This window comes from Castanea sativa, chromosome 5, assembly GCF_040712315.1.
Source record: "Castanea sativa cultivar Marrone di Chiusa Pesio chromosome 5, ASM4071231v1".
NCBI lineage: Eukaryota > Viridiplantae > Streptophyta > Magnoliopsida > Fagales > Fagaceae > Castanea > Castanea sativa.
In genome coordinates this window covers 5,358,554-5,369,376 of record NC_134017.1, presented here as the reverse complement: position 1 = coordinate 5,369,376, position 10,823 = coordinate 5,358,554, and the positions used below count along the sequence as shown (strand labels likewise).

At 35.8% G+C, this 10,823-nt stretch overlaps 1 protein-coding gene across 4 annotated transcripts; it reads left to right on the top strand.

Annotated features, from left to right (window-relative positions):
• Positions 1 to 329: 329 nt before the first annotated feature.
• Positions 330 to 6,044, top strand: LOC142633771 (DNA damage-binding protein cmr1-like). Of its 4 annotated transcripts, none has more exons than XM_075808021.1 (3): positions 330 to 3,037; positions 3,411 to 3,506; positions 4,916 to 6,044. In XM_075808021.1, the coding sequence occupies exons 1-3, from the start codon at positions 2,667 to 2,669 to the stop codon at positions 5,127 to 5,129; spliced, it is 681 nt and encodes a 226-aa protein (XP_075664136.1). In that variant the 5' UTR covers positions 330 to 2,666; the 3' UTR covers positions 5,130 to 6,044. The 4 variants fall into 4 exon arrangements, with proteins under 4 accessions (XP_075664136.1, XP_075664135.1, XP_075664138.1 ...); XM_075808020.1 differs by having other exon boundaries at positions 3,408 to 3,506; positions 4,916 to 6,040; XM_075808023.1 differs by having other exon boundaries at positions 4,826 to 6,037.
• The last annotated feature ends 4,779 nt before the right edge of the window (positions 6,045 to 10,823 follow it).

Below are 10,823 nucleotides of genomic sequence, written 5' to 3'. Positions count from 1 at the left end.
TGCACTTGATCACAGATTCGAGACTCTTCCCCTTCAAACTCTAGACACCCCATTGCTGGATTTTAGACCAGCACTGCTTCCTCAATCTAATCATACATAACATCTCAATCTGATGCCACTTTCATAGGAAAAGAGCTCTCTACACTCAAGCAATTTCTGCTCTCTCTATACCCTCTATGAAATACACGCAAGATGTCACTTTGATACCAGCAATTTAAGTCTGCCATGGGTAGTCTATCTATTTCTAAGAGCCAACCACGAGATTAATGAATGCCTTGCGGTGGTAGAAGATGTCACCTTGATACCAGCAATTTAAGTCTGTCATGGGTAACATTTCAGTTTACAATTATACTGAAGGTTCTGTATACTTGAGAAGACTTGATGAGGTTGTACATGTTCTAGGATACCTTTGGTTCCATTGAATTGGAATAAAAGAATGCACATGACTTTATTTGGTCTATGTGACTCTATCTTCATGTTGGGTTGTCTGCTTTGGGCAGGACAATATAATTGCTTGGTTTGGCTCTTGTAAAATGTCATTCGACTCTAGCTTTGTCTTCCTGGTTACATGCTTTTACACCCTAGAAATATTTGACACATGTTGAGTTTCATAGATTCATATGATGTCAGCTGATTCAGAATTGTTGAATCCTTGATTCTGTTTTGATAGAAATGAATACTTGGATAGTAGGCTTCAAGAAAAAGTTCTTGGGGGTACTTTGTAAAATTGAATTAGAAAAAGTGTGGGATTGTGTGAATTGGTTTTTTCTTCTTATATAGCGCAGATGTGGATTTGGGGAACAGTTGTTGAACTGTATGTATTCCTGTATTTCTTCTGTTCAGTTTTTGGTGCTTGTGAATGGAACTTTGAGTGGCTTTTTTGCAAGCATTAGGGGTTTCCAGCAAGGGGATCTGCTATCTCCACTTCTTTTGTTTTTGTGGTGGAAGCGCTGAGTAGAATGCTCTCCAGGTCAGTGGAAGGTGGCCGTTTATTTGGGTTCTCAGTTAAGCGAACATTGATACGATGAAGATTTCTCATTAGCTATTCACAGACAATACACTCATTATGTGTGATGCACCAGTTCAAATGAGTTACCTTTGTTGTACCCTTTTTCTTTTTGGAAAGTGTCTCTAGGTTGAAAATAAATTTTGGCAAATCCCAATGGGAGAGATAGAGGATATGGGTGCTCTAGCAGATATTCTTGGTTGTAAAGTTTTGAACCTACCTTTGAAATATTTGGTCTTCTATTTAGGAGCTTTTTTAAAAGTGTTAGCTATTAAGCACGTATTCTTGAATGTATGGAGAAGCAGTTGACGGGGTGGAAGTGGAATTATCTTTCGAAAGGGGGAGGGCTTTATTTTTAGTACGCTTTCCAATCTCCGCATATATTTTATGTCCTAATTCCCTTTGATGGCTAGTGTGGCATATCTTATGGGGAAATTCAGAGCGATTTCCTATGGGATGGTGTGGTGGATGAATTTAAATATCATCTTGTTAATTGGGATTCATGTGCTATCCCCTTTAGGAGGGAGGATTGGGGATTTGGCGTTTGATGATCTTCAGCCAAGCCTTGTTAAGAAAATGGCTATGGGATTTTGGATTGGAGACAAATCTTTTCTTGGTGGGTGATTGCTACCTGTATGGGCTCTAACATGGGTGGCTGGTGCACAGCTTTTGTGAGAGGGACTTATGAAGTGAGTCTTTGGAAGTATATAAGCAAGGGATGAGAAAGTTCTCTAAAATGTGAAATATGAGGTAGGCACAGGGGTTAGAGTTAAGTTTTGGCACGATGAACCTTTCAGGGATCAGTTTTTGAATCATTTCAAATTGCTAGAGATAAATCAGCCTCGGTGGCTAATTATTTAATTGTCTGATGGTGTTAGTCATTGGCATCCATCTTTTACTCTAGCAGCATGTGATTGGGAAGTAGAATCTATGGATTCCTTTTTGGATGATTATTAGTTTATTACTTTGTTTGGATCTATTGGCATTAGGAGGATAGGATGAGGGATGGGGGATTTGAACTCCAAAAGTTTCCGTTAGAAAGACCAGGAGGTGTCAATTGAGCTACAAGACTCTTGGCAGGATGATTTGGAGTTTGTCTAAGGTTAGGGGCTTCAAAGTTAGCATTTAATATAGTGTCTTGCGAACAGGTGGGGATTTTTCCTTCCCCTGGTGAACTGTTTGGAGAGCGAAATCTCCACCTCGGGTTTCTTTCTTTATGTCGGGTGGCTAGAGAATTTTGGGGCTTTCATGTCGGCTGGGTGTGAATTGGGTGATGCCTAGAAGGATTTTGGATTTGCTGCTATGTTGACTGGTCTTTCTGCTAAAAAGAAAAGGCTGTCTATTTGGAATGCAATTCCATCTTGCTTGAGGTGGCTTATTTGGAGAGAGGAATTCTCGCATTTTTGAAGACAGATTTTTCGGTTTCCTAGCTCAAATTGCAATTAGTGAGGAACCTGTTCATCTAGAACCAGGCTTCTTCTCCTTCATAGGATTGTGGTTCTGATTTGGTGTCCTTAGATATCATGTCTCTCTGCTGATATGTTGTCTTTTCCCCCCTTCTGTCCAATGAAATATTTACTTATTGATCAAAAAAATAAATTCATAATTGTGGATTTAAGTGCAGATCTTTTCCGGTTGTTAGTTGGGATTTATTGGATTGATGGATGCTGAGAAGGAGGTTTTTGATTTGTTGCGTTCAAGTGATGATTCTATATATTCTCTTTCTCAACGATCAGATGATGGCAAGTGCTTATATTTTAGCGAGTGTCATGGAGATTTGAATATCTGGGATGAGAGGATTGGAAAATGCTCAACCCAATGGAATTTGCATGAACATAGGATTAACTCCATTGATTTTAACTCCAAAAACTATAACATCATGGCTACTAGTTCCTCAGATGGAACTGCCCGCATATGGGATTTGAGAAGTATTAGTGTAGATCAACCCAAAACTCTGAAGAAAGTAAGCCACAAAAGGGTGGTGCAGTCTGCTCACTTCTCACCCTCTGGAAGCTCCCCCACAACGACAAGGTATGTAGGGTTGTATTAAAACTTTGATTTTTAGATTGAATATCTTGCAACCGGTTAGAAATATATGCAGTAGTTTGCTTGATACTATTTGAGTACACTTAATAAGATTATGTAATCTGTTCTTGTTTATATGATTTTACAATTAGTTCAAAATTTGATGTATAAAGTTGACTCCTGTTTCTGGCTTCTAATCAACTTCTTGTTTTAGGTATACACACATTCAAATTCTTGATTTTTTACACCCTAACTGCATATATTGATTTTACTAGTTATCTTGTTAAGAGCCAAAGTATAGTATATAAGCAGGGGTGGTTTGGATAGAACTGTTTATGATTTTAATTCTAGGAAATTTTCAATTGTCTTCATGCAGCAGGGACAACATGGTTGGTATGGTGACTGGAGTTAATTTTGATCACACTTCAATGATTAAGCATGATGATCAGAGTGGCGACTCAAGGTCTTATTTCAGGTATGAATTTTTGCCAGATTATCAATTGCTGATGTGTCTTTTCTTGTTGAATCATCTGCTTGATGTTCCTATGGCAAATATGACAATCATTCTCTATTAAAGTTTTTCTTAGTTCCTTAATAATAATAATAATAATAATAATAATTATGGTAATGAGCAAACCTTATTAAGCACAACAGTCTGCGCCTAAATTCTGCAATAATCAAACTGAACCAGCTGCTAAGACTGCAACACAAGAAATCAAACAACCAACAAAACAATTTACCATGATCTAACCAGGAGCCCAGGATCTGAAACAATAGTTCTTCTTTCCACCAGTTGACACTCTGCAAGAGATACCCCAGAGATTGCAGAGGATTCTGCTCTGCAAAGTATTTGAACCTCCTGCAGCAATCTACTCTAGATTCACATCCCGCTTGATTGCTTGAATTCTGCTCGCCTCATACTTGATGAGAAAATTAAACTCTCTGTGATTTCTTTGCAATCACATGTGATATAAAGCAGATGCCCATGCAATATTGCAAATCACAGATTTGAACTAGACCCTTCCCCTTTAAAGCCTTGACAATCCATTGCAGGATTTTAGACCAGCACTGCCTCCTTAATCTAATCCAATATAATATCTCAATCTGATGCCACTCTCATGGGACAATAGCACTTAAAATGCAAGTTCTCCCTTCTTTTCTATACCCTCTGCAAAATATACGCAAGATGACACCTTGATACCAACAATTTAAGTCTGGCATGGGTAGTCAATCTATTTCTCGGAGCCAACCAACAGGTGAATGCATGCCTTGGAGTAGTAGAAATAAGCCTGACCATCATCCACCAATTAACAACTGGCGGCCTTGATCTGATAGCTTCCCAGGTTTCTGCACAATTGAAGATACTGGAGTTTGCAACAATCCAGTCCATTCTAAAGAATCCCTCTCTTCCAGGTTTACCTGAAGCACTTTAACTTGATTCAGCACCAATGCCCATCATATAACACTACAATCTCTAGCATTAATGCTGCTCCCAGCATCACATACAATCCCTCCATCAGGGTCAGAGTTGTCCTGCCAAAGAAACATCAGGATGCCAAATTTTAATCAAGTTTGGTCGATTCATTCTCTGAAGCAGATTCTTGGCTAGGAGGGATGATATCAACCGTCTGACAAAGATGGACTGTAGTCACCCACCCTCCTCCCCCCCCTTTTTTTTTCCTTCTCCCCAACCGCAATAAAAACCCACTCTTTAAAAGAACACATAAAGAGGTAAAATGTGATTAGGATAAGTTGGACAGTAACTGTGGTCTGATGTCATAATTGTTATTATAGGTATGGCCAATTATTGGGAGCAAATAAATACAATATCTTGCAATCATGAAAATGAGATTGTCATTGAACATCTCTTTCTTTGGGGAGCAGAGAAATGTGGGGTTGGGATGATTCACACATCTTCATTGGCAATATGAAAAGAGGAGTCGATGTTATCTCCCTAACTCTAAAGAAAACGATATTCACTCTACAAAGCCCGCACATGTCAGCTGTTCCACGCAGATTTAATGCACACCCTTCAACTGTTGGCATGCTTGCAGGAGCCACTTGTTTGAGCCAGGTTTATATGTCGACATTGGGCTAGCAAGCTCAGTTTCTTTCTGTGAAACATGACTGCTGTAGCATCTTGAAATTTTATTTTTATTTTGGAGTAAAATTGACAGAGTTTGTGCAGTTTGATGTCTTGCAAAATGACAAGAAAGTGCTTTTGTCAGGCAGAGTGACTACAAATCCAGGTCATTGATCGAATGAAGGTTTTGTATAGATTATGCACACTTTCATTGTGGAATAAGAATGAGTAGTTTAGTACAAGAAGCAAAGGAAGTTTGAAATCTCATGTAGTAGATCGGTATCCTTTTTGGCTAATATTTTGTTCCAATTAGGCAATTATTGGCATTCTCTTTGAGTCTTGGATATTCTTTTGATTAACATTTTACACGCTTTTATATCATTTTTCTCTTGCAATCTATTTCATGAGAACACCATCAACGAAAGAGGGAAATCTTTTTTGAAATAAGTGATTTGCATGTCTTTGTGCCTGGTTTGGGTGTTGTTATTAAAGCTGTTGCTCAGCTTTTTCCATCCATTTAGCCAAAATTGCTAATCTGAAACCTTGTCTCCATTGACCAACTAGTGTCACTCAAATAAGAGAACATTTGACAACCCAGTTATTATGAAAATGAAGAAGAAAATAACATGGTTCAAATAAATTAATAAGATTTTTTTTTTTTTTTGGGGACAAGAAAATCATCCCAGAAACTAGTATTCTTTAAAATCAGTCTACTTCCAATTCTCAGACTACTAGTATTTCTTTACAACTTCTTGTTTTTAGTATACCAACTTGGCGTTGACTTTTTATCATAGTAATGACTCCATTTTTATCAAACTCAAATTTCATCTTCTTGCCACGAATACTCAAAAGATGTCAAGAACTAATGGCAATGGCGCCCCTAACCAATATTCTGCACAAACTAGACGTATTCCCACATCAGGAATGGCGACGGTGCTTGCATTGGGCAAGGCCCTCCTCAGGACTGCTTGGTGGAGGGCTACATTCGTGACGCAAAATGTGTAGTCTTGTCCATTAAGGAGAAATTAGAGCGCCTGTGTAAGCAATTTTTTTTTTTTTTAGAGAGTTTCAACCTATCATGTCTGCTCTTGATGATACTCTTTATCATCAGACCAAGATACCAATTGGTTTTTGGTATAGGCGGGGATTGAACCTCAGATCTCTTATTCAACCATCAGAGACTTTACCAGTTGAGCTAATTGGAACCCACAGTGTAAGCAAATATTAAATACTTCAATTTGTGCTCGTAACTTTTTGAGACCAAATTCAATTTCTTGCTTTCTGAATTGTTCTGGTTTAATTTTTGGTTAAGTTATATGTTTGGTACTCAACTTTTTGACCTTTGTTTCAAAATGGTCTTTACACACTCTAAAGTATTTCACTTTTGTTCTTACATTTTCAAAATTATTTTAAAATGGTTTTTATTATTACCTATGTTATACCAAGTGTACAAAACTTTCACTTTTGCAAGATCTGAAAAAGGTTATGGTAGACAGTTTTACCCTCAATTTATTAAAGAGATTGATTCTCAGACTCGAATCTGTGACCTGTTGTTTTTGGTGGAAGACACTTGTCTCTCACTTTATTATCACCTATGTGACAAAACGGAATATTTCATGTCTCGTCATAAGCTCATCAAAGTGACTTTTGGTTTCATGAATTTTGTTTGTAACATTAGCATTTTCAACCATTGGATGATGGTAAGAGCCTTTTTTTGGAACATCTCAAAATATAAGGATGATCTTGAAATAAAGATGAAAGGTTCATGACCAAATACACCATTTAACCTTATTTTTAACTACTTTACATAGAATTGAATGTTTTTAATGAATACAATTTCACTATTTGTTTTTTGGGTCAATTCTCCGACTATGACTCCATTCTTCTTGTTTTAGTGTAACTTCAAAGAAGTGTATGTGTTAAGCAAGAACCTAGGACTAGAGAAAGGTATGTCCAAAATGAAAGGTTTACCATTCCTTAGCTAGAGATACGTGGGCATGAAATAGGGACTTCACCTTGAAAAATATATTGGTCAGATCAACCTAATCCAATGACGTGTTTCTCAAATAATGGTTCCTTCAGTTCAGTTGATCTTCAAGTAATTGTGTTTAGTTGAAGAGAAATAAAATGTTAAAAGCATATGTTCTTGCAAGATAAATATAATTGATATCACAAAAGTCATATAAAGTTATAAACATACCACATTCTTCATTATTGTGCATTGACCTTTCCTAACCTAATCCACAACTCCATCCATAAGTAGTCCATTGGGAAAAAAAAATTGCTATTCACACAAACTCCTATGTACAAACATGTATAAATTCTCATCCTGAATCTTCTTATCAGATTATAATTGCTAAATATGTAAATGATTTTCAAATCAATACAAATTATTAAATTTGTAAATAGATTTATAAATAAATTTTTATTTTGAAGATGTTATTCATCTAGACCAACTTTCATGTGGAATTGTTTTCTAAGTAGAGGTAACTTCACAAGCCATACATAGTTTAAATTGAATTCAACACCCCCCTCCCCAAACCTTTTTTTTTTTGAGGTAAAATCAAGAGTAGATTAGTTATAACAAAGTTAGGGCAAAGTATCTCATAATTCATGTAATTATAGAATACTTTAATAGTACGATAAATGTTTATTTTCTCATTTCACATAAAAATGAGTATCATTAATTAAATTTATAGTGAGATTCACTATTCATGTAAAAAGAAAAATATTGAAATTTTTTTTTCTTGAATATTATATAATTTTCCCTTATAGTACATCCCAAAGAGGCAAAAAATAACAATAAGCAAGTATTTAGCAGGACTATTAAAAGTTACATTAAAAAAAAAATCGTGCTGCAATGTGTCCTTGAGAGGCCCAATCCATTGGGCCCACATTTTTGACTTTTGGGTGATGATTTATCAACCCAAACCAAATACCTCTAACTTAAATTGTAGGCTAGCAATGAAATTCTATTTCTTGAGAGGCCCAATCCAAATGACAATTTTGTTCAAATACCAAAATGGTCTGCCTCTCTGTCCCGCCAAATATAACCATCCCCTCTCTCTCACACACACAGTGAGGCTGAGTGTTTTGCTTTGAGCTCTCCAATGGCGTCTTCTCAGAAACCAATCTCTTCAATAGATAGAGTTTTGTGCTCAATTGGATGCTTAGCATTGTAATGGTAAATGTAACACTCAATATTTTTTATTGTCCTCTTAACTTTTACATTGGTTTCACAGTTGGTAGAGTAGAGAGCACTCACCTGTGGACACCACATGTTTTTAGACATTAGTTGCATACCATCATGACAAAAAATAAGAGATGTGAATATATTGCAATGTTTCGTAACACAAAGAACACATTAGAGCATTTGCATAAGTTTGTGCGAAATCTGTCTATTTTAGTATAAAATCTTTTTTTTTTTTTTTTTTTTCTACTTTACATAATCATTTTTTGAAAATGCTCACTTCATATTATCTATTTTATTAAAATATCAATTAAATTTTTTTTTTAATTGTTTCTCTAAGATTTTGTAACATTTGCACTAATATCCCGTGTCACTTTTTGGGTGAAAGCTACTTTAAATTTAATTTCATTCCTTTCATCCTCGTACAGTTTGTCTTGCATCTTGTCCAGACCCAAATATATTGCTCGAGGTTCTAAATTCTATCATTTCTATGCTGTCTGATGAGGTATTGGTTGTGCCTATTAAATCATCGTTTCTAACAGCCTCATCTTCCTTGCGGGTTTAATTATTGCTCATCTCAATATCCTTTCAAGTTCGAGATCAAGATAGTATATACTTACGTGCTTTTCATGGTAAGTTAGAAGGCTGTGAGGTAGCATGGAGATGGTTGAAGGTATGCAGTTCCTGGTGAACATTTTCACGATGAGTTTTACTTTTGACTATTACCAATATTTTGGGATTTAGAAAATAATTGTGAGTATGTCCAATTGTGTATATAGTCTAGAAAGTATTATGATTGGGAGTTAAGCAATTATTTACTTCAAATGTCATCTATTGATCTTGAAGTTTCTTCTTGAATTAAAATTTGTGGAGACCTATTTATTTGGTGATAAATTCAGGGGAATTGGGACTTCATCTTTTGCCAATTCTCCAGGAGTATTGGAGAATTGGGACTTCATATCTGGTAATCAATTCAGCTTGAGAGTTGCATAGCATTTAATTACAACTATGAATTATCAATCTATATGGTACTTGTTGGAAAATAAGGCCCAATAAACAAGTTTTGATTCAACAATACAAACCTTAAAATATTAGCAATGCCAAAAAGTAAATAGATAGAGTCAGAAAGATCTTACAAACTATAGAATCACGCAAAATGCGTTGTCCTTAAAGGTTGATTCGTGCCACCCAGAGTAGAACTCGGTGTGAATGACTCTCTTGGCCGAACAACCCCCAAGATTAGACTATAGTGATTTCTTCAAATTGATCGCACACTCAAGCAAGAAGATTAAGAACAACCTTAATTTGCCTTTCCTTAAAACTAAAAATTGATGCTGAAATTTTCAATGGAAATGAGTAGAAAACAGAGCAAAACAAAGGGGGAGACTCATCTCTAACCAATGTGGGACACAAGCACAGTTTAAGTATTTGACACACACATACTCCAACAGTACTTGCATCTAGACTAATGACATTGCTAGAAATGTTGTCGACGGAGTTATATCTTGATGGCACCTACCCCATCCTCAATTCCTCTATTGCAGAATTGATTGGCCTCCCTTCTCCTCCCCCCCCTTTCCCTCCAAAAAAATTTATAAAAAGGGGCAAGGAATGTTGTGATTTCTTACAGATAATTCTTCACAAGTGTTTAGCAATGCTTCAAGCTGTTGTTAGTGTAAAGATGTTTTGACAAGGATGTTCCCTTGTCTTAATTGAGCTTCCCATAGAGATATTTGGGCCGAAAAGGCTGAACTTTACGTAGGGATTCAGGTAAGTTTACTAATAACGTAGACTTCTCAACCAGTTGATGTCAATTCAATGAACTTGGTCTAGAGTCTAGTACTCATTAAAAGATTTAGCCAGCTTTGCAAATTGCAATCACTAAATATTAAATAGATTAGTTAGATGACAAGGAAAACCTGGAAAAATAAAAATAACAGCTAATTATGGAAGTAGAAAAGTTCTTGACATTTCCCAAATTTAGACTTAGAGAGAAGTTATGGAAGTGGAAAAGTTCTTGACATATATACATTGCATGCTCAGCAACTTGTGTTATTTATTTAAGGAGTTACATGTGAAGAAATCAAACCATCAACAGGTTGCAACATAGCATCATTATCCTGAACTCAATTATCAATTTAGTTGAGTCAGACCAATAGAGCAATGCCTCTAAAAGTATATTATAAGCTGCACACCTAGTAATAATAGTTAAAATTAGCTATACAAAACTGTCACCTCTCCATTGCTTTTGACAGTTATCTATCTGATGCCAACAAAGAGCCATTCCATAAATTTTAGAGGTAAAATTTTTGATGAAGTATTTTAATTATTAGATAATGAAATTCCTTCTAGAGCAGTAAATTAAAAAAAAAAAAAAAGTATTTTAGTGATAAGGCAATGATTTTTACAAAATTGGCTATGCCAAATAATGAACGTATACTAAATGAGCTATGTCACTTGTTATTATGTGAGACAATTTAAGCTTTTAAAATTTATTGTAACCGGCCCTAGTAGGATAA

What these genes read in the sequence shown, in the direction of transcription:
- LOC142633771 (XM_075808020.1), top strand. Translation starts at nt 2,667, where the DNA reads ATGGATGCTGAGAAGGAGGTTTTTGATTTGTTGCGTTCAAGTGATGAT. An exon ending in AGCTCCCCCACAACGACAAG is followed by an intron (nt 3,038 to 3,407) that starts GTATGTAGGGTT and finishes GTCTTCATGCAG; the next exon opens with CAGGGACAACATGGTTGGTA. An exon ending in GACTCAAGGTCTTATTTCAG is followed by an intron (nt 3,507 to 4,915) that starts GTATGAATTTTT and finishes TTTGGGGAGCAG; the next exon opens with AGAAATGTGGGGTTGGGATG.